Here is a 23,238-nt window from a genome sequence, read left to right on the forward strand (position 1 = left end):
CGGCCTTCCGCTCTGCCCTGAGCACCCAGGGCTGAGGCTGCCGGAGCGGAGGGTGACTTCGGGCACTGCACCCCACGAAACAGCGTCATGGGGTGCCCAGGTGGGATGTATGGGTGGGATGTATGGGTGGGATGCTCGGGTGGGATGCCCAGGTAAAATGTATGAGTGGGATGCCCAGGTGGGATGCCCGGGAGGAATGCTCTCCAGAGCCTCCCCAGCTTGCACAGGGAAGGGAACGGCCATGGCCACGAAGCTCCCACACATCTGCAATGCCACCAGCAGGGAGGAGGAGGGCGAGATGGTGGTGGTGTCTGCCAGTAAACGAAGAGCCATCAACTCCATCCTGCATGCTGCCCGAAGAAGAGCAACACAGGGTGGTGCCAGCAGGCTGGCAAATTTTGGACCCCTGGGTGCTCTGTGAGTGAGGACTGACCATGTGCGTGGGTCCTTTTATCTTCTTCCTTCCAGTTCCTTTGTGAAACAGGGTGTAACTTTCCCAGCCATCTATTCCTGCAGCCAAAAAAATAACTCGGTGCTCTTTAAGGAGATGAATTTCTCCAGGACTTGCCCTTCAACCAGTGCGTGCAGCAGCCACAGTCCTGCAGGGGAACTCACCAGAGTCCATCCATAAAAATAAAACTATTGCAGACAGCAGGAGGGATTTTGTGTGTGTGTGTCTTACTACAGCAATCAAATCCAATAACGGTTTTAACTGAAACAAAACAAAATATCAGTCTGCAGAGAGCTTTTTAGCCCAGGACTGGGTTGGATGGGAAGTCCGGCTCATCCAGGTTCTCTCCGGGATGGGCTTCACCTGGCCGGGTAAGTGCTGCCCTACCGAGAGCTGCCCCGAGCACGCTTTTTGGGAGCAGAAGGAGAGAGGCAGTTTTGGCACTGGGGAACCAGATTTCAAGATCAAAAAAAGGGTGTGATATAACGGGGCCCGACGCCAGCGAGTTCGGGCTGGCTGGCAAGGCTTTCCTCGGGCGCGCTCGAGCAACCTGTCCCTGCACCCCATGCAGATGGGGCTTGCTTCGCAGCGCAGGGGGATGAGGGCTGAGTGCTTTTAAAGGGAGCTGAATTTGGGCAGGATTAGGAGCGGGGCTGATGGCCCGGCCGGTGGTGACAAGCAAGGTGAGAGCAGAGGAATTTGCAGGCAGCCACAAACCTGTTCGCTAAAATAGTCGTAGCAAGAGGAAGGAAATAAAAAAATCAGATGTAATAATAATAATAATCATCATCATCATCATCATCTAGCCCTCAGTAGGCAAGCGCTTTGTTGAGCATCCTCCACGACACACGCCGCTGAGCTCCCCAGGACTGGAAAACACTGGTTTGCTTATCCTGAGATAGGCTGAAACCGTGAACTTTAGATATGCAACCCCCCCTGAAGCAACGATCAGGCTTCCGAAGAACAGCCTGGGCTCGACGCCTGCTAAACTCATCACCCGCTGCGGCACTGGGCTGGCCCCTGTAACACCGCACTCTCCTCACTAGGAGCAAAACTTCGGTCAGAGCTGGGGCTGGAGGTGTCTCCGAACCTCCCAAACTCCGTGAGCATTTGAACCAGACTTTGTAGGATCGGGACCCCCAAGTCCCAGTATCCCAGTATCCCGGGCATGGTGGCTCCACGCCACGTGCGCTGTGATGAGCGGCAGTTCCTGGGGCTTTCTCCTGGCTGATGGAGAATGTAATTACGGGGGCAGAAGCGTTGGGGCAGGGGGTGGCATATGGCATGGCATGCTCGGGAGGGGGCCGGGCTCCCAGCTCCTGCACGCTCGGTGCGAGCTCGGCTTTGCCCCCGTGTGCGGCGGTTTTGGCTTCTCTCACTCTCCTCTGCCGCGCATGGAGAGCCTGCAGCTGCCGCGCGGCCGGGAGCGTGGCTGCTCGCTGTAGCTCTTGGCACGGCCGCCTGTCGTGCAGGAGCCCAGAGCCGGTTTCGGGAGGCCCCTCCGGGTGTGGGGCCGGCCCGGGGCAGGGGAGCAGCCCCACAGCAGAGGTGCTGCTCTGAGACCCTCTGGAGAGGGATTTCCACCCCCCACCCATGCCAACATCTCTCGCTTATTTTTTAGGGGAAAGCACTCAAAGCTAAATTCAAAGAATGGGAGCGGGCACTTGGTTTCCAAAAAAAATGGTAAAAATGTATTTGCTCCTTTTTAATGCAACTCCAGCTCCTTCTCCAGCCACAGAATTGCTTTCAGATTCCCACAGCTGGGGGAGGCTGCTGCGAGCTCAGCACGACCCCCTTCGCCCTGGGTATCCCAGGCAGATGGACCCCCCCCGCAGCGGGGATGTGTCCCCCGGGACACCATCAGGCTGGCTCACCCGCACGGCGACGGAAAGAGCCCGCTTTCCTCCTCTGCTTGTCATGCCGCGCCACACCGCCAACGATGAACCCCCAACAGCCACAGCCCGAGGGGTCACCCAGCCTGACCAGGGGCTCTCGTGCCAAGCCAGCCACACCGGCGCGTTGGCTGCCTCCTGCCAGCATCTCTCCGCACCGAGCGAGTTTCTTTGGAAACTGCTTTTGTCCTGAGCCGCGAAAGTCCTCTCACAACAGGGAAAAACCACGAGAGGACAGAAGTGACACCAGTTTCTTCTGAGCTGGCGTTGCCGGACTGTCTCGGTGCCCCCCGGCACTGAGCACCGGCTGCAGGGTGGTGCATGGTGGGGACGGGCAGCAGGGCCACGCATGGTGACGTGCTCCTTGGGCCACTCTCCGGGCTCCTTCCATGCCGGTCCCAGGCAGGCGGGTGGGACGGAGCCCCCCACGTGGCCGGGGGCTGCCCCCAGCCCGTGGTGGGAGCGGCGATGGCCAGGTGCTGGGGGCGGCGTGGCTCGGCGTGGGGGGACAATGACAACAAGCTGACCTTGGGCAGGATCCGGACCTTCCTCGGGTGTGACAAAGCCAGTGCTGTCACCCCGCGGCCGTGGGGCGCTGGGCGGAGGGGGGTGTGTGAGCAGGGGGCTCCAGGTGGAGCTGAGCCTCTGTCCCCAGCCCGGGTCATAGGGCTCCCTGCTCTAGGGGGACGGGCTCCTGGCGCTGCCTCTTCCGCTGCCTCTCCCGCTTGCCCCGCCAGCACACGTAGGCGGCCACCAGCAGGCCCACCCCAAAGATCAAGGTGGCCACCGAGACCACCTTAGCGATGTCCATTTGCGGGCCATTGATGGTGAAGGTGATGCACGTCGCTGCTACGCCGATGACCACGGAGACGATGCCGAAGGGGAAGATGCAGCGGTACCAGGATTTCTCAGTCCCGCCCGTGGCCAGGGCCAGCTTGTTGAGCGTAGCGGTGGAGTCAGTGGCTGTGGCTGGCTGCAGCCCTGGTTTTCCTCCCTGCAGGCAAGTGAGTGAGTTGGACTTGCAGCCCATCATGTTGGCGAGAGATCCAAAGAATGACCAGCGCAAAGCACGGGCAGGTTGGACGCAGGTCACCGTCCCACTGCTGTGCCAGTGCTGGAGGGAAGAGCCCGGATCCTACATGGTCGGCTTTGTCTAGTGGCTCAGGGTGCCTCGGCGCAGACGGGCCGGGATCTCGCTGCCGCTGCTCTCGCTCCCAGCTTTGGCTCCCGGCTCTTTTGCTGCCAGACGGGGCGAGGACTGGAGCGAGGATTGGCGGTGGCTGCGGTGAGCTCATGCCGGTGGGAGGACCGGCTCGGCCTCGCTGCCTGTTAACTGTTTCGCGCTCTGGGCGGGCAGCTGCCTGCAGCCCAGCTGGGATCACTCCTGGGACACGTTTTCAGTTTGCATCTGCTTTCGCCAGCCTGGTCGGCGGCCGGGCAGCGCTGGGGCAGGGGAGCCGCCCGCCGCCCCCGCAGGGCCACGCTGCTGCAGAGCCCACTTCAGGCAGTCCCACGGGCAGCGAAACCCTGAAGGAAGGGGCAGGGGTACTGCCAGCCTCCCCACAGCGCCAATGCCACTGCCTCCTTCCAAGCTGTTCTTTCTCCCCATGTCACCCTCCGCCAGCTTTGTGCCCTGGCACAGGGCTTAGTGGGAGCCCATGGACCGGAGATGCTGGTTGGACCGGAGAAGGATCAAGGCTGAGACTCAGTGGGGTGGTAGGACACTGCTGGGGGTGGCACTGGGAGGGACGTGGGGTGAGCAGCCAGGGGACCAGGAAGGATGGTGGCACCGCAGCCTCCTCCAGCGCGGGATCACACACTTGCAACAGCAGCCACAGCCCGTGGCAAAGCGCAGCAGAGCCCGGCGATGCCGCCCGGGGCTCCGGGGCAGGGATGGAGATACAAACAGCCCAGAGAGGGTTGAGCACAAAAGGCACCTGCCCAACTCTGACTGCCAGCAGAGACTTATTTTTGTGGACAAAACCTCTTTGTGCCACCTCTCCCATGAGTGGGTCAGGGAGACACTGAGACCACAGCTGGCACAAACCATTCCCATCTCCACTCGCTTCTCCTGCACTGTTCTTGTGGTGTTTTGTTTTGTTTTTTAAGTGGTTTTCCTGAAGGAGAGAGGAAAGGAATGAGCTATCGCAGCAAACGTAGGAGACCTGGAGCCTTTCCCAGGTCAGAGCCTCCCCCGAGCTGATGGGGCCCAGCTGCGTTTCGGCATCAACTGAAAGAAAGCCAAAAATAAGGGAGAAAAATCCACACTGTGGCGAGAACAGAGCTGTGCAGCACAAGGGCGGCTCCGCAGGAAGGTGAGATGATGGAGAAGCAGAGGAGCTGCCGGGACTGGCTTGGGAAGGGGGAGGTTTGGGCACTACTCTGGAACAGAGGACATGTTATCCTTCCTTTTTTTTTTTTTTTTTATACCATTTCTGCTTTTTTAGAACATCCTTCACATGCCTACGCCATCCCTGGGAAAATCATCCCACACCGGTGGAAGATAAAGCTGGTTTGAATTGGCCTTTGCCCCTCTCCAGGCTCAGTCTGGAAAGCTGCATGAGACGTGTTAGCACAGAAAGGGAGGTGGCTGGGGCCACAAGAGCCCTGGGGTCTCTCCTTGCCTCTATTTCCTTAAATAACATCCATAAATAACAAAAGTGGAAGTTGGTCAGGTACCAGATGAATTCCCAAATTTGCAGGAGGCTTCTGTGCTCCTGCAGTATTGGCCGCAGGGCGGCAGGGACCCGAGCACAGAGGCTCGGGCTGCGCCAATAAGCAGCGCTGGGAAAATAAAGACAGAAGAGTCAGAAGGGCGGCTACAGCGCTCTGCAAACTGCAAAGTTTTGTTATTTATTCTCCTGCTGGCTCGTTAGAGGGAAGAAGAGCAGCACAACCCCCCCAGTCAATGCCCTTTGAACCTGCTGAAGGCTGATTCTGCCCCTTACAGGCTCCCTCTGCATTTTCACAGAGCTTTGTCAAACTTGAAACTCTTCAGGCTTAAAATCTTCTGCGCTGAGCCTTTACCCCGAGCCGAACCCTCAGAGAAAATTCCAGCTACAATAGTTCTGCTGCTGCTGCGGAGAGGTGGTCTGGAAGAAAACACCCCAGTGACAAGCTTGGCAATGGGCCACTTGCCAAACCACTTCTCAAGAAACTGGTGATGTGATACGACACCCCTAAATACAGCTCTACCCACCCCCACAAGAGGATGCTGCTGCCGCCTCAGCCTGCCCTAGCTGGTCCTACCCACCCCCAGCATCCCCACGCTGGTCCTACCCCCCCGCAACCAGCATCCCCATGCCTCCACTCACGGCGGTGGGAAGGACTCTCAGCTTCCGTCTAAACACGACAGCAGTAGTGGCCTGAGCTGTACACGGTTTTGAAGTGGTGCTGAAGAGCAGTGACTGGCCTTGGAAAAGCAGGAGGTGACAAAAACAAGCTCCAAGCGGTTAGGAAAACACGACGTTTTAATGCATCTCAAGTTCTGATCTGTGATGAATTTGAATATTGGACTTAGCAACACCGCCGTGATCCCGCTGTAGCAACCCCGTGCGTCTCCTGCATTGGTACAAACCACTGCACCCACTGCTTTGTTAACAGCTGCTCCACATTATACAGGAGTAAAACATTTATACGTACACATACACACATGCATGTGTATATCCACATATCCACCAAGACATAGCTCACCACAGAGTATTTCCAAAGAAGCAGTGGGCAGCGCTGCCTGCGCGTCCGACCGAGGACCCTCTAAATCTCCAGAGATGGTTTAAAAGAAATTTGATCTTTACTGAACCAGCAGACAGCAGAGGTGGGAAGGCGGCACACCACGGAGCCACGCTGGACCTCGGCAGGACCAGGACAGCCCTGCACAGAGCTCAGGTTGGGATGGAGTCACGTCCAGGAAACTTCTCATACTCCCGTGTAGGAAGCAGAGGGACAAACTTGCCCGTCTCTATTCAAAAAGGCCAAATTTGGGTGAATCACTGATTTTGCAGTGGGTTTCTATGGAACCCACAACCATGCAAAGGGTGAGAGGAAGAGGCTTCAGGTTGGGCTGCATGGTGTGAGCACTTTTTTTGGGGGGGGGTGGGGGGTGAGGGGGAAGAAGCAGAATTTCCCCCTCCTGGATGGGGGTGACGGGCTCCTCCACCCGGACCCGCAGCTCCTTCCCTCCACACTCCTTCTCCTGCAACTAACGTTAAGGGTGTAATTTTCCTAGCAGAAATAGAGACTTGCATGTGTCCTCCTCCCTCTTCCCACAGGAGGAGAGAAAAGCACAGCTGGGACTGGATGAGTCACGTTGCAGGAGCCGAGATGGATGACACCCCCCTACACACACACACACACTCTCACACACAACCCCCCCCAGGGACTGTGCCGACCCACCCGGGTGATGGATGGGGCAGCGGGAGGCTCTCCCAGTGGACGGGATGCTGCCCCGAGCCGAGCTGCGGTGCCCTTGGATAGGGGAAAGGCTCCGGAATCCCTCTCTCAGGACTGCAGCAAAGAACTGCAGGAAGGAAAAAAAACCAACCTTGAAACAGAAATTTCTGTTAAAGGGGAAGAAAAAGAGCAGAGAGGGTTAATGGCTTCGGTGGGCAACGGACAGCTTGTGTTTTGAGCAAGAAATCCAGATTCCTGACAGGGAAACAGAGTTGAAGGGAGAAAGGATGAGGAACTCAGGATCCCTCTAAAACAGATTAATTACTCCATTTCTGAAGTAAGGAAGCTCAAGAGCCAAATCTGCCACTGGCCGCCACCAGGGAAGCTCCAGAGGAGCAAGGCACAGAGGCGATCTGTAGTCCCTGGCACTCAGTGCTCAGGCAGAAGGAAGGAGTTTTACGGTGGGTGTCATAATTACGTGGGTAACCAGAGACCCAAAATAATTTGGAGACCACAAGGAAATGCTAAAATAAAGACCGGCAGGATGCAGAGACACCCACAACCCGCTTGCTCTGCTTACGGCTTCACCACACATAGCCCATCACCTCCGCACGCGCTAGCTGCTCCGTACGGGTCCTGCCGCGCTCCGGCTGCCCTACGCCTACGTCCTGGAGCTAATGTGACGCTGTAGAAGAAAGGGGTTGTAGATGAAAGAATTACACTTTTTTTTTTTTCCAGAAACTAGAAGGTAATAAGCCTGGAAACAAGAATAGAAAACAACATATCTTAGGGCAAACAACACCTTTGGGCAAAGATAATCAAAAATAATCTCTGTTATACAATTCACATATATCCCTGCACCAGTCAAAGAAACAATACTCACACGTGCCCACCTCCTTTCTCATTTTCGGGACACACAGCTCAATATCCTGAGGTTTAAGCTGCAGAAATCCAGCGAATGGCAGCCCTGAAGTCCACGAGAAGTGTGCTCTGAACAAGTGACCGTCGCTTTTCTTGAAACTAAATACCAACAGACCACATGCATTGACTTATCACACAGAGCAACTGTAAAAAAAAAAAGTAGTAGTAGTTTGTAAGAACTAAGACATCCCCACAAGGCTTTTCTCTTCCTGTGGCTCTGTGAGAAAATGAATAATTCTGCCTTTATTTGGTTGATATGATACAGTTCACGCGAGAGCCACTTGCTAGATTAAGCCTAGGGCAAGAAATACCGAAGAACTACTTATTGCACAACTATTCCCCCCATGATGAACAAACTTTGACTGCAATGAAGAGTTGCGGTGAAATGAGAGCAGGTGAGTATGGCATCAACCACCCTGTGGCCCGTTGCCGCAGATGGTCTGAATCGCAGCCACAACCCGAGACTGCGGCTTTTTCTGAGCTCTCGACTGCAACTCCAACAGTTTTAATGCAGCCATTAAATATACCCGTTAAATATACCCATCCCGCAGCCTGACAAAAGCCACCTAAATATAGAGGGGTGGCTGTTAAGTGCTACGAGGCTGCAAACTTGGAGGGAGAGAGGAAGGAATTACACGGGAGAGGAAACAGTGACACCTGCACAACCGTTCAGCGCTCACCATGGCACCGCGGCTGCACCCTGCCACGGAAATCCCGGCAGAGACAGCGTTAAGTTTTGAGCAGCTCCATTAATTTGAAGATAAAGAGCAAGGAAGCAAGTCCTCCCGCAGCAGGAAAGCTTCATCAAGGAAGCACAGGAGGTCTCTCAGGGTCCATTTTAAGTTGCTGCGTGCCATGTAAAGCTGGCAAATAGGCAGCAAAATAAATCAGGAGGCACAATCTTGGATTCTGATGACCTCAGAAGTATTTTCCAGGTCTATGATTCAGCAAAAGGGGGGGGGAGGTAAATTAAAGCAGGGGAATAAAGCAGCAACAGCCATCAGGAAGTGCGGGTCTGAAAATAGCAGCAAAGTGTCACCTTGATCCACTCCAACAAAGACTTCTGCACCGGTGACAAGTTGCTAGGTGACATCGCCCTGCTATTTTGGGTCCATGTCATTACGCTGCATGGTGAGCCCCACTGGAGCATCTCCCAGCGCTGACTGCTCCGCACAGGCAGGGAAGCCAGCACCAGCCTGCCAGGGGAACTTCCGAAACAGGGACGGCTTTTGAAATTAGAGATTCACGCCTCTTACAAGAAAGACGCTTTCCTGTGGATTCAAATAGATAGGAGCAGATGGAAAAGAATTACTATATCATCCGCCCGGCGGTAGCTACGTTCCTTCCCAGTGCCGTACAACGCTGTTGCAGGCTGAGCACGTACAAACCTCCCTTCGCACCTTCTGCTGCTCCTCTCCCGTCACCCACCAGCTGATGATCCCCACATCAGACCACAGCGGATACCCTACGCAAGCAATATTGAGAATGAGGTGTGAGGCAGAACCAGGAAAAAAACCTGCTAACTAGGAGAAAAGCTGATCCCCAGCAACTTTGTTGATGTCCTCTGCCCCCGAAGAAGATGCTCAGGAGGCTCACGTGGGGCCAACCTTGGGCAGGCACTGCCCAGAGAGCGAGAGGTGACAGCAGAGCTTAGGCTGACTCCTGGGGCATCCGCACTAGTTTTAAGGCTCACAAAAGAGACATACACCTCACACATTAGAATAAGCTATTTTAAAAAAAATAATGCCGTAATTACAATAAAGAAAACCAAACCAAAACCAAACACACACAAAATAATGCCATTTGCATTGACATAAGCAAAACTCTGAATTACTCTCTGTAAATGGAGACAGTGTCGCTTGCACTGCTAGCAAGAAGGGAGATGTAGTCATGTAAGATTTGAATCATTAATGGTTTGTTCATTCAAACATCTCCATTAAATCCGGCGGGTTTGCTTTTGCAAGAACAGCACAATCACTGCCGAGAGCTTTGTCACCCTCACGGAGAAGACTCCAGAAGAGCACAGTGATGGGTCCTGACAAACACCATTTATTCCCAGACAAAATCGGGTAGTTAAGATTGATAACAGTTGCAAGGATTTTTGCCAAACACCCCAAATTTCCTAACAACGCTAAAAGTGAGCCTTCCAGGCTTGCAGAAACACATGGTTATGTTTCAATTTGCATGGAGCCCAAACTTGTTAAAATATAAAGAAATTGCTATGCCTGATTCATCCCCGCATCCAGTAATTTGAATTCCGTCCCATTACACAGCCAGCACAGTCGTAATTAAAGCACTGTAGAATATTTATGGTTTCATTCATTTTTTAAAGGTAGTTTTTTTGTGTCTGGGGTTGTTTGTTTGTTTTTTTCCCTTTAATTATCATTCTGGTGCACTTGTTCTTGTGGCTGGTTGGTATCAAATACCCAATTCCTCCTGAAAGCCGTGAGAACTGCAGACGCCCGTCGCCTTGCGTGACGGCACTGAGCTGCCCAACAACTTCGAAAGATTTACTTTAAGAGACTTTATTTCAAAAGGGAAGTGTTGTATACGCTGAAACTTTGACCCTGTAGCAGGAAAACAAAACAAAACCCAAAGAGTGAGATCCTCAGATAATGCACTTTTCCAAACTGCAAAGCTACAAGGCTGCGCCAGCCGCACCAACAGATGCAGTGCAGTAGCTTTAATAGAGGGAAAAGGATGATGAGGTGCTACAGAGGAGCAGCGCAACATAATTTACAAGGCAACTTCATCTGCGGTGCATAAAGCAACCCCACCTTGAAGCCTTATTGACCTGAACGTGCGCACTGAGTCTCCCTTGTTTTCTTCTTAAACTGGAGACAAAATGAGACTAATAAATTGTTTCCCACCATCACATGCAAGGGCAGAAAAAAAGCCTAACTTGCAGGCGTTAGCAAAACTGGGAGTTTCTGTTCTCGGAAAACAGGAGGAAAGATTTCAGACAGGCTCTTCTCCAGGGTCAGGCTCCTCCACTGACTCAGAGCTTGCTTCTATTTGCTTTTTCCTATCCAAACTCCAGATCCACTGATTATCTTTCTTGTTCTGTCTAAAAATAAGTCAAACATCTCCGTTTACGTGCCTAAAGAGCCCACTGCTGTAATTTCTCGCCTTCTGAAATTACAGTTCAAAACTCGCTTTTAATTCCCGCCCCCCCCCCCCCAGCTCATTACACCCTGGCATACACGCATACTGCTTCTTGCCCTCTTCTTTCTAACTGGGCTCACATTAATTAACAAGCAATAGATTTTTCTTTATTACAATGCTAAAGCCCTTCTTTCTTCACAAATTAAAAACAAGATGATAGATCTTTTCTTCTGGATGGTGGTTTTGATGTTACAAAAATAGTATTCGATCTGCATGGTGGATAATAGAAATTTTAATACCTATTTGATGAATTGTTTTCATGTCGGACTGAGTCATGATTAGGGGTTTTGTTTTGTGAAGTTGTTTTTAATGGAAGTGAAGGAGGACTAGGAAGTTTCCCGTGAAATCAGATGTTAACTGCACCAGTCCCAGTGTATACGCTTAAAAAAACCCCCACAGAACAACAAGAGGCCTTGCTCCAGAGAGCATAGATGTGGCAAAACCAAGCTAGTGAGCAAGTGAAATAATATCAATCCCCATTTTATAGCTAAATAGTGAAGAGCCCCTGGTGTCAGATCCATCATCTGCTACAGCCTCTCGGGGACCCCACCTGGTGATAGGACTCAGGACTGGAGATGCCCAGTCACGAACCAGCTGTCTGCCTGCAAAAAAGAAATCCGTATTGGCCCCTTCTCCTGGCTTTCACAAGGCTATTAAAGCATTTCCAACTCACTGCTTACAGTACACTGAGAATTTGACACCCTGGGACAGTCTGGAGGAGAGCTACACATCCTGCCTTACCCGTGTTCAGCATCCACAGCATGGTTTGCGCCCATATGTAACCCAACATCACTTTCAGATTTACTGGAAGCAGACAAAGTTTCTCAGCAAAGCTTCAAGCTGCAAATCCCAAGCTCATGCTGTAACTCAGGGAGAGATTGATTTGAGAAAAAAAAAAAAAAAAAAAGCTGTGTGTGGAAGACATATAGCTCCCCCAGTACTTCTAGTACAAATACAAGCTTTCTGTCTCAGCATTCTACAGCACCACTGCTCTTTCCAGAAACCCTCAATGGACACGACTGCACACTGCCCGACAAGTTGCTGAGTCAGGTGTTAGCGCTTCAGGCTTGACTACACAGTGTTTTAATTAAGCAACCTGCTCTCTGGAGCTCACAGAAAGCTCATTTGAAGAATAACACTGACAGCAAATTTGTCATCTACAGAGAGAGCTGGGATTTTCCCCCCCAGTTCACCACTTACCATCTTAAACAGCTCGTTGATGAAATTCCCTTATCCCTCATACAGTTCATCTGGTTTTACCTCTCCAAACCGTGACCTGTGCTCCTGGCCTGGGCGGTTGGGGAGTCCTTCCTGCCCTTAGCCCTAGGGTGGGACCCTGCAACTCATGCTGTATACGCAATCATTTCAGCAGGTCACAGGTAGTCATGCTCCATCCCTGCTCACACTCTGCTAGACCTCCTCAAAAAGGTTGGAAGAGGCAGGACGTTCCTCCACACCACTCTTGAAGTTTGCCTTCTTTTTTTACCAAGGCAGACTCAAATTATTTCTGGTTTAGATGGAGAATATGCCTAAAGCCACCCTGTTTGGTCTCTACATGGTGCATCTCCCAAGGAGGGAGCTGTAGCAAGCACTTGGTGGCATAGCCGATAACGTCTGCAGGAGAAACCCCTTGAAGGTTTCAACACGATGAACATCCAGAAGTAACAAATGACCACTAGTGTACATTGAATACTACAAGAGGGTCTGCTGACTGCAGTGTTCACTATGTCTTCCCAGTGGTCAATCACATTTGCAAAACCAACACCAGTACGTAGAGAAGATGCAGAGGGGAAGGAAAGAAGGAAGCTGGTAGAAGAGACAAACCAGAGCAGTTGGAAATGCTTAAAATCTCAGATTCTGGAAAGAAAAGAGAAAAAAAAAACCCACAAAAAACTGTCTCCTCTCAGGGATCCAGCTTCACATCCTTCAGTAGTGAAAAAACAAAAGCCTTTTGAGACTCTACTGTAGGGGACAAAGCAGGAATAAGAGCTGCTAATCCTCCCTGACCCTCACCGTGCTTTGTCTCCATTCCTCAGTTCGTGCCTACAAAACACTGGTATCATCTATCACTTTCCAAAAATACTGCTCCTTTCCTGTATTGTTGTAATACCATCCCCTGGCATCACAAAAACTACCTTTCGTCTTTCTTTTCTCCTCATCTCAATTTGATGCACCAGCATAATGTCTTTCTATAACATTGGCACATTTTTATAATGAGAAAGACCCCCCAACCACTGAATTGAGTTGCTATTCAATCTTTATCTCTGCCATAGCACAAGACTCATTTGAAGAAGTGACTCATTCAAATGATTTAAAGTCTTACACATTTATGAAAATTATAAAACGTCTCTCACATGGTGTAGGAAGAGTAATAAAACCGCACTGCACCCAGAGGCACAAAACAATCCAGGTACCTGCCAGTCAATCCACTGAGAGCTGGGCTCCCCCTCTGCACCCCTCCTACGGTGCCAGTTTGCCTTCTGAGCTTTTAACAACCCCATTTTTGTAGGCTCAGTCTCTTTTTCACAGTCCTTTCACACCTATGCAGTCCTTGCTGTGGCAGTGAAGTTAATGCCAATTTACACTGGACTGCTCTGCGCCAAGAAGCAGATGCTCCATGACTCATGCAGTGCTTACAGACACAAGTTATGGATAACAGCACGATAATTAACAATACCAAATGTCATCTCTAAAATTCAAACATGCAGATGTTAATGCCCATGGCATATGACCACATTAATTTAGGAGGCAGAAGCTGCAGCCTTTAATCAATACCTTGCAATCCTCCAGTGCTGTTGACCACATCGTTGTTTCCCCTGTAGACAACGCAGACATAAACCACACAGGACTCTTCGGCACGCTGCAGCGGGGAAGAAGGTAACAAACCCCTGCCCTGATTGCAGACTCCATGGGAAATCAAATACCATCTACAAAGAACTGAACGCAATGCAATAAAAAGAAATTGAAAGTAAGAGATGTTGATTTTCATCTGTCATTTGGATGATTTTCAGTGACTTCTGCATGTCAGAAAAGGCCAAGCATTCAGAAGAGACAAACAACTAACTCTGGCCTTGAAAAAAAAAAAAAAAACACACAGAAGGAAAAAATAAAGACCACTGTCAGCACTGCCAAGAGCTAAATCCCCCTGAGCAAACAGCTCTAGTTCAGCTAAGAGATATAGCGTGAGTCAAACTGTAATAAACACTGGTACACAGTGGTACTTCCCCAAACGGAATTCAAAGTGCTCACAAGCAAAGGTATCCCACATGACTCAAGCTTTGCTTTGTCACATAGAAATGATTTGGGGATTACAAGCAAAAAGCTAAGATGCAGGAGGAACCGAAGCTGGAATTTTCCCATCGTGACAAGGTCAGGATTGCCACAGAATCCGTGTTTTCCACAGCCAGGCAGGACATCGCATTAGTCCTCTGGAAGGCGGCTGCTCCTCCAGCAGCTACCGGCAGAGGTTCAGCGGTAACGCAAAGGACCGAGTGCCATCTACCGGGCTGCTCTATCAGCTCCCTCCTGCCGCTGCTGGATTCCCCGACATCTCCCAAGCGCAGGTAGGCCAACCCTTCTCAAGCCGCTGTCTCGGGCACCATGACCAGATGACATAGCAAAAATAATTCTACTGTCTGTTTATAGGAGCCTGGTGTCACAATTGGGGCGGCCAAGAACCTAGAGCTAGCCAGAGAGACAGACCTTGGAAGAAAAGTGACAAAACAGTGCCGATGAAGCCCTGAAGGGGCTTCACAAAGCCTCAGAGTTAGCAGGTCATAGAAGTGATATAAACAAAAAAAACCATCAAAACAATCTCCTCCCCCCCCGAAATTTAGCTGGACAAACAGGCAGAGTAAAAAAGTTAATAGAAAAAAATTTATTGCTCAAAACTGTCTCTGGTTATGCGTATGGCTAGTAGGAGGTTCCCACTGGATCAGTCTGCCAGCTCATCTCTCACCAGCACAGGGAATCTCTTGCCTCCTTCACAGAGCTGTGTGTAAATTGCCCGATACAGCTGAGCGGCAGAGGCCTCCGGGTAGAGCCTGGACTCCAGGACAGGCAGGAGTTCTGCCATCGTGATCTGGGAAGGAGCAAAGGAGACGCGTCACCAGAGCCAGCATGCACTTCTACAATTCCATGAAGTGAAGCGGCTGCATAACAAGTGAAATCTAACCACAGCAGTATGACTAATAACGTGCTAGTTGACAGATAAGATACTTTCTTTTGTAATATTTAACAAAGGCAGAGTTGTTCATCCTCTGCACATGAAGTACACCAGCAGCCACCCGGCAATCCTGAAGCAGCGGGACAAACAGCTGTGCTTTTCCTCTGCTGCAGAGATGGCTCAGTGCTGGGATGAGATCAGCATTCTGTGAGAAGCTGATGTTGACTCAGGAGCTCTGCAACCACACAGTGAAGCGCTTACTCACCCAATGGTAAGTTCAACCCTTCACTCAACGACTGCTCCTGTCACCTCCCAGTTGGGCCACATTAATCCAAGACAGATGTGCAAGTGGCCAACTCCAGCCCAAACAGAACAAACCTGCACACCCCCAGCAGCACAGGCTACAGGGGATGCTAAAGCTGCCCAAAATCCCCTGACCTGGTCTCTGATTTGTTAAGCCTAGCTTGTGACCTCTCCGTGCTGTCAAACAGCCCACCGGCCTGTCGCAGCATAATTAACAGCACAAAGCTTCGGCATTATGACTGTGACTGACAACTCAAGCACAGGTGAACTTCCAATCAAAGGGCAAAAGTCAGCCTTTAGTGCCCCACTCTTGAATTAATGCTCAGAAAGACATTTTGCCTGGGATTCTCCCCCCCCCCCCAGCTGGCATCAGCTTATGAAGCCTGAGCAGTGTGCTCATTAAAACCCCACACAGCCTACTGTACACGCTGCCTTCCCAGGAGAAGAGTGGACAATGAACTGCACAAAGCATTCACCTCACTCAAAGCATTTTTTAGTGGTGGAAACAGAGGAAGACCCAGACAGAACATCTGCAGGGGGTTCCCTTTCCTGTTCTCTGTAAATCTCTGCCCAGGGACAGGGAAACAGGACACAGTTGCTAAATCTCTGGGAAGAGTCAAGAGCTGCAGACAGGAAAGCCGGCACATGAAGGAGTGCTACGCTGCTCCACTTCCTTCTCTCTCCTAAGAGAAAGCCCCTTCTCTTCCACCTGCTTGGTCCACACCTGATGCATAAGAATAGAGGAAACAGGCCTTCACCATCAAAGACAGGCTAGGAGCTACCAAGACTCTCTATGATTCTTGGCATTCCTCCATGGAAAGGCAACAGACAGGCTTGGCCGAGAGATAAATACCCTGGGAAAGGATGTACATATTTTGTACCAAGTCCATTCACTTCACCTGTCCCAAGAATTTCACTCATATTGCACACTCTGCAGAGAGCTCCTTCAGATACTCGGAGCTCACTCAGCACAAAAGACCTACTTCGATACATGGGCAGAGGAAATGAAGTCAGTCGATGAAGCATCAGGCAGCAGGTTTTGGTCGCTATTTTGTTTTGGGCAGATAAAAATCAAAAACCTCACAACCCATAATTCAGGATTATAGCACTATAGTCCCATTTGAAGACAGGCAGCAATCTATCTTCAGCCAGAGAGAGAACCACCAACAGTTATGAATATCTTCCCCAGCTTACAAGAAATGGCTTTTCCAAAGCCTCTGTCACTCAGGTCAACGGCAAAGGTTAGGTATGATTGCACAAATCTTCTCTGCCCTTTGCCGCTGTAGGTTGAGAAGAACAAATGATCCCTGTGAACCAAGCACTCTGCTCAGGCTGGTGGAGTGGCTGACCTCCTACTGTGTTCTTACAGGCAGTCTCAGAACAGTAAAATCAAGATTAGCAGCACAGCGCTTTAAGATTTAAAAGGAAAGGAACAGACAGCAGAGGAGTTCACTAGCTGGAGGTCATGCAGGAAGAGAATGACAGAGCAGGTGCCCTAATGGGACTGTAAAGGGGCACAGAAAGGGGTCTTCAGGCATTACCAACAACATCCTCCATTGCCAAACTCTTCTAGAGTAGCTAAAAAAAAACCAAACCCAAAAATCTTATCAGGAAAGGCTCAGACAATTAGAGGTCTCTGCTGCAAACTTTAAAAAATAACAAAAAAAAAAAGTAAGTCCATTCATCTATAAAGTAAGCAAAGCACTGATGGGACTTAGACACGAGGCATAAAAATAGAAGCACCACTGGGAGAGCTTGCTGTGGTGCTGCTCTCCCCTCAAGACCCGTATGTCAGCTGTTGCCCTACAATTGCCCTTTTCTTTCCCTACTCCAGGAAAAGGGCCACTTTTAAGGACTTACCTGTTGTAAGGCAATTTCTTGGTGCAGCATTGACACTCGCAGCTTCAAGGCAAACAGGTCCCTCAGCTCCTGGAGACTGGAGTAACAAAGGAGAGGCACAGCCAGCACACCTGCACTGTCACACGTCTGTCCCCTGGGAGGAACACAGGCTGGAGAGCAGCTTCCTACATCCTCAGCGCAGCCTGGGCGCAGCCTTGCCTGGGACTCCACAGCTGCCAGAGTGGAAGAATTGGCAGGAGGCAGAAATATACAAGTTAAATTTTGTACTTTGTGGTCTACTTACTGTTGCTAGAAATGAATGACTAATGACAATCTATTAGTTGGGGTAAGCTCCTCACATATGGCACAATCATGACATCTGAAGCTATGGCATGCAGTCTCCCTTGTCTCTCAACAGCTCCCTCACCAGCCCTCCTGAATTGCACACACTAAGAGTCCCAAGCCTCTCCTGAACACAGATGGGTGGCAAACAGACACCACAGCTTTGTTTGCCACGAGAGAATTTTACTTGCTACGTTACCATTAAAGATAACCAAGGAGAAAAGTTATGTTGGTCCACAGTGGTCTGCGCACAGATAGCGAACTACTGTTTGAGCACAGCTGGCCACATTCATAGCGGGCTACAAAACCAGGGACTAGCTCACCTGCTCGCAGAAGCTGCAGCTTGTGCAGGCACTGGGAAACTGTGGTTTGCAAACCCTCCAAGGTTAGAAGGCTTTCATATTCCCGTTGCAGAGTGGGATGGTCTAGAAGAGATACAGAGGAAAACCAGCAGGCATGAGCACACTGGAACGTTTCCCCCCGCCGAATACCCGTTTCTAGAATGGCCTTGGGTTCATCAGCCCTCATTTTAGGTAGGGAATGCTCCTGTCCCTCATGTCCAGTACATGCCAAGAACACAAGACACACAGAACTGGAGCCCAATGAAATAATCCTTATTTCTCCTGCTTCCCCCTCCAGCCCCTTTTATCTCCTTACCTGCAGGCTCAGCTTCCACACGCTGGCTCAGAAGGGAGGGCACATCCTGGAGGACCTTTAATTCCTCCTCTATCTCCGCAGGACTGCAGGCCAGCATCGGTGAGCAAAACTCAAACGGCAGCAGCTTAAGGAAGGTTTCACACCACCAGCTCTGTGCACTACCCTGAGCCCTGGGCCAGGCTGGCTGGGACCAGGGGCAGAGGGCAAGCAGCCCATGAAGGGATATTGTGGGGGGAAGGTGAGGACAGCACAGCTGTGTACAGCATGTTTGCTTTGTGGCCTTGTTTGTCTGGATCGAAAGTTTTATGACTGCTCGAGAGGTGCACTATGAAAAAAAACCAAACACCTACTTCTTAAGAGACCTAGCTTGAACTCCTGTTATTGGAGGCGTAACTCTCTCCAGCTGGGAGCATGCTGCAGAGTGACTGCACCCGCTGCTGGCTATACTGCACCACGTGCTCGTGGAAGGGGGCGGCGAGCTGAGAAAGGATACAGTTGTCTGGATCCTCTCTATAAAACGGTTCCTTGCAGCTGCTGCATCCACACTTGTTTGGCAGAGACGACATCTCTCCCATGCCCTGAAAATTCAAAAGGGGCAGGAGGTGGAGGAGTTATGCTCCATTGTACCAGACAGTGCTCACACAAGAGCTGTGACACGCCAATGAGTTATCAGCACTTCAAGTACAAGCATCTTCCTCATCCCTCACTTTTACAGGTTATTTACTAGCTATTCCCCCCCTCATTTTTGACAGATCGTATTAGATCAACAAAGACACCCTGCAGAAAGCGTTAGACACTGAAAAACACCTGTTATTTCTCTCAACTTGTTTTGAGAGGAAGGATTTACAGCCATCAGAAGAGAAACAACACATTTCTTTAAGCAAATCGTGAATTTGCAGCACACCAGTTATTCTGTTGCATTGCCCTACGTATCTTTTTATCCCATAGGAAACAACAAATCTTCCCTTCCTGTCTTGAGGGGTAAATCATTTGAGTTTCTGTACATCAACTCTATTAGTCAATGGGCGCAATCAGAAAAGCAGACAGGACAAATTCTCACCCTAGCTTTTATCACAGCCATTCCTTCATATGCCAAACTCCTCAAGACTCTCCTTTAATCCTGTTTTTTTTTGGGTTTTTTTTTTGTTTTTTTTTTAATTGGACAAAGTGGTGTGTTTGGCAAGAAGCATGACAGAAGTGAGTCAGTATCAGGGACACAAAACAGAGGTTTAAGGACAGTATCATGAGGAAGCTGCCCAGGACCTTGTATCAGAGTCCAGTTTTTAAAAGAACATGTTACACAAATAACAGCGCTACCAGAGAGGTGCATTTCACCAACAGAATTCAACATCTCCACTGATGCACAGTTCCCATATCTTTTAAGTAAAGGACTGCTTTAAAAAGCCAGTGCATCTCAGCCAGTCTCCCAAAACTTGCTGCAATAAGTGAGAGCCATCAGGAGGAAGCTTAAAATAGTTACACAGTGCACGACTGCCTAACCTGAGTGTGCACGTGTCTTCTCTCCACCCAAACAGATCTTTTAAATCATGATAGAAACTGCAGTTTTCAGAAACCCATTATGCAAAGAAATAGCAAGGTTAACGGAACAGAATAAAACAGAAGTTACCAGGCAAGATGCATTCCCTCTACAAGGGATCTTCAGAGCAAAGGTTATTTTCAATCTGTCACAGAGCTGAACGTAATAGTGAAGAGTGTAAAATTACACTAGAATGATTAGGAAGGCAAAAGGCTCAATTTACAAGTGAACATTAAGGGAGCCAAGTCTTTACAATTTGCTGAAGGGCAACTAACAAATTGGCGTCTGATAAATAAAAGTTCACAAGAGGAGGAGGAATTCGTGAAGGCAGCACAAGGAGCTATAGCTAGATTTAAGATAGGGTTTAAGCTTATTATCTGGACAAATCACATAATGAGAAAACTGATGAATTATGGCAAGATGTCTCAAAGGAAATGGTGGGAAACTCTTCCAGAAGGCTGGAGAATGGACTAGAGTACTGATTTTACCAGAAACCCAACCACCTGCACCATGGATGCAGTAACATTGTTATTGGCTCTATTTAAGAGAGTTCATCAGCAGGAAAAACTCAGACAATGGCAGCGGCGGTGCTTCCAGGTTCAGGAGGTGCACTTGCAGAGCAGTTCAGGTCAGCAACCAGTTGGGAAACTCTTTCGTTGCACAGGGTACACAGGCACCCAGCCCACAGGGCTTCCTGCCTTCAACAAGTGAATGGTATCAACAGAGACTTCTGAAGAACCATTAAACCCACGATTAAATCATTCCAGTACCTTTACAACTCAGGGATTAACAGGAATTATCACTCGGAAAATAAAAGTAACCCCAGTGGCTAGAATAATGAGAAAGCACCTATCCTCAGAAACAACCTTGCAGAGACATCCTGTATTGGTGGCGACTCCTGCTCTGAGCTCAGGCCCCACACACTGCGGGGTCAGAGCCTCCCCTGGAACCCCCAAACCAGCCAGGTCTCCCCCATCTGGCTGTAAGCCAAGGGTAGTTCTGGACTGATCAGTCTGGGCTTACCTGGAGTTCCTGGAATAGGCTTTCCGGTAGGGAAGAGGTAGCTTCAGCTGGCATCTACAAAACAAGAGATGCATCAAACCTGACTGCCAGAGAGCAGCACGGCCTTGTGGTCAAATACAGAAAATGACATTTTGTCTAAATTTGAAATTAATTTAGCTGTAATGGAAGATGTCAACAACTCTGGAGACTGAATCCACCACTGCCTTTGGCCTGTCCTCAAGGAAGGAGGATCAGCCTGCGCATTCATTTCCACAGCCGTCACTGGGCTGACTTGGGAAAGGTCCCACATCCTACCACCAGCCATCAGAGGGCCACCCAAGGTGAGAAGCAAAGCCCTGACAAGGCAGAGCACAGACGTGGAAACAACATCTTCAAGGAAGCAGATTGCTACAGACATGAGCACAAGCAACCCTCCCTATGTTGCCATACCTGAGCATAACAAGGGCAGCTTTGCTTAGCACCTGATCACACTCAAAGAAACGGGAAAGGGATATTTCAGCTTCCACTGGGAATATGCATCTTAACCCCGAAGTAGAATAATCCCTAACTTGTTATTGCAAAAACACGTCAGTTGGCAGTTATAGCTAGTCACATGCAGACTGGGAGCACAAGACCACAGTTGGGATTTTAAGTAAATAAACATTTGAATCTGGATTCCTGTTCCCCCAGCAACTGTCACTCAGTGTCCTGTGTCCGTTCCAACACCACATGAACAGTGATAATTTCCTCCCCACACAAACACAAGAGTTGGGCTGTGGCAGCTGAAAACAATTTCTGAACACTTTCCAGGTGCAGGCATGTATCAGATCTGAACTTCACTGTTTCTTTAAAGCAAAGACTACACAGAAAAGAAAGTAGATTTTTTTTTTTTAAACAAGACAGACTGGCCTGAATGCAAATCCAGTCTTTTAAGTATAATTTTTCGACAGAGAATCTCAGTAACATGCACTTCATAATTCTTCCTACATCAAACACTTGAAAGAAATGCATTCTAGTCAATACTGATAAGTGTCTTAATTAAAACACTTTCAAAGTTGCAGCCATCCATAAGTAAGCCCTTAAAACAAAAGTTCTTGCTCAACCACAACAAAAGCTTTTAAACGGTAAAGGATCCTTCCTCTTGAGGAGGATCTGAGGAGCAGTGAAACCCAGCAGGGCTCTACAGAGCAGTCAAAGGGACCAAGCTTTGCAGATGTGCTGGCCTAAACATGAAGCACAACCAGACAGAGGTGCCCATCTCCCAGCACTTACCCCTTCTCCTGCAGGGTGACTGTCCGAGGTGAGGTGCTCCTTCCCAACACACCTTCAGCTGTAGGGTCCTCCTTTCTGCTGGACTTCCTCAAGGAATCACAACTTTTCTTCCCTGCATCAAACAGCTGCCTGCCAGCAGCTACAGAGTTCTTTCCCCCAGCTGAATCCCCTACAGAGGAGCTTTGCTGCTCATTCAGGGCAGATTTGGACAAGCCAGACGTCTTTTGCCATTCAGCTGCTGCACAGGGCGCTCTGTCACTGGCACCAATTGCTGTCCTATGACTCCTTCCTTGTTTGCAAGCCACTCCTTTTGAGGGGTTCTTCCCAGCTGTCCTGGGACCTTGAGAAACACATCTGTCTGGCGCTTTCCTTTGCAGTTTTTTCACATCTGGCTCAGTCCTGTAAGGGGCTCTTAGCTGATATGTAGAAGGCTTCCTCAAAGGGGCAGGCTTTTTGCTTATAGCCCTCACCTTCGCACTCTCAGGAACATCCTCAACAGGTACAGGCTGCTCTTCAGCATTCTCGGGAGCAGGTCCCTCACCTGCAGATTTCCCTCCTGCAGCTCTCTGGGCCTCTAATGGAGCTTTCAAGATGCTTTTCCTGACTTTCAGTGCCTTCTCTAAGGCCCTGTTCAGCAGCTCAAGCTCCTCCAGCTCCTTGGGCGAAGGCCTGTTCTCTGCAAGAGAAGACATTATCAGAAGGTCCAAACCTGGATCTTCCCCATTTATCACTGTACTAACTCACTCTTCCAGGTATTACAGAAGGAAACCGAACCCAATGAATGGTGCAGTGGGTATTTTGGCCACACTCCCACAGCAACTACACAGGGGATGCAGGCAGGCTTGCCAAAAGCCTTGAAGGTCCGGGATGGATGTGGGTCACAGGAGGAGACAGTTCTCCTGAGTCAACCTCCCCCTTCACCAACAAGAGACAACCACCATGTCTCGGTCAACCCCACAGACACATCACCGCTCCCCTCGGCTACCGTGGGATGACTCCAAGCTAACACCAGGGAGGAAAGTGGCAGGAAAGAGGTAGAGGGAGGGCTTCAGGTCGATGCAGAGCGCTGGAAGGCCTCCCACCACCGAGGCTGGCTCAGCCCCGGGCCCGGTGTGCCATGAGGGGACACCACCAGGCCGAGGGGGAAGCGCTCACCCTGTCCCTCGCTGGAGCCGGGCTCTGGCTGCGGCTGCTCGTCTTCCTCACAGCCCCTGGAAGTGGGAAGAAACACAGCACCGGGGGTCAGCGCTGCCGTGCACCGCCGGGCCCGGCTCCCCCCACGGCCCGCGGGGCCTCCCACACG

The 23,238-nt window shown here is 50.2% G+C and overlaps 2 protein-coding genes across 2 annotated transcripts in view; both read right to left on the minus strand.

Moving 5' to 3' along the window:
• The window catches only part of CCNF (cyclin F), a 57,718-nt gene extending 55,227 nt beyond the window's left edge, over positions 1–2,491 (minus strand). Inside the window, exon 1 of the mRNA XM_009886375.1 lies at positions 2,326–2,491. Within this exon, the coding sequence (XP_009884677.1) occupies positions 2,326–2,491 (166 nt within the window). The remainder of the gene's footprint in view (positions 1–2,325) is intronic.
• A 12,261-nt stretch (positions 2,492–14,752) lies between these two features.
• Positions 14,753–23,238, minus strand: part of LOC104287651 (chromosome unknown open reading frame, human C16orf59) — a 9,457-nt gene continuing 971 nt past the window's right edge. Inside the window, exons 2-9 of the mRNA XM_009886377.1 lie at positions 23,091–23,146; positions 22,406–22,611; positions 21,114–21,145; positions 20,685–20,738; positions 18,125–18,207; positions 17,791–17,892; positions 17,147–17,256; positions 14,753–14,899 (exon numbers count right to left, since the gene is read on the minus strand). Coding sequence (XP_009884679.1) covers positions 14,753–14,899; positions 17,147–17,256; positions 17,791–17,892; positions 18,125–18,207; positions 20,685–20,738; positions 21,114–21,145; positions 22,406–22,611; positions 23,091–23,146 — 790 coding nt within the window. The remainder of the gene's footprint in view (positions 14,900–17,146; positions 17,257–17,790; positions 17,893–18,124; positions 18,208–20,684; positions 20,739–21,113; positions 21,146–22,405; positions 22,612–23,090; positions 23,147–23,238) is intronic.

This window comes from Charadrius vociferus, unplaced genomic scaffold (assembly GCF_000708025.1).
Source record: "Charadrius vociferus isolate BGI_N301 unplaced genomic scaffold, ASM70802v2 scaffold585, whole genome shotgun sequence".
Taxonomy (NCBI): Eukaryota; Metazoa; Chordata; class Aves; order Charadriiformes; family Charadriidae; genus Charadrius; species Charadrius vociferus.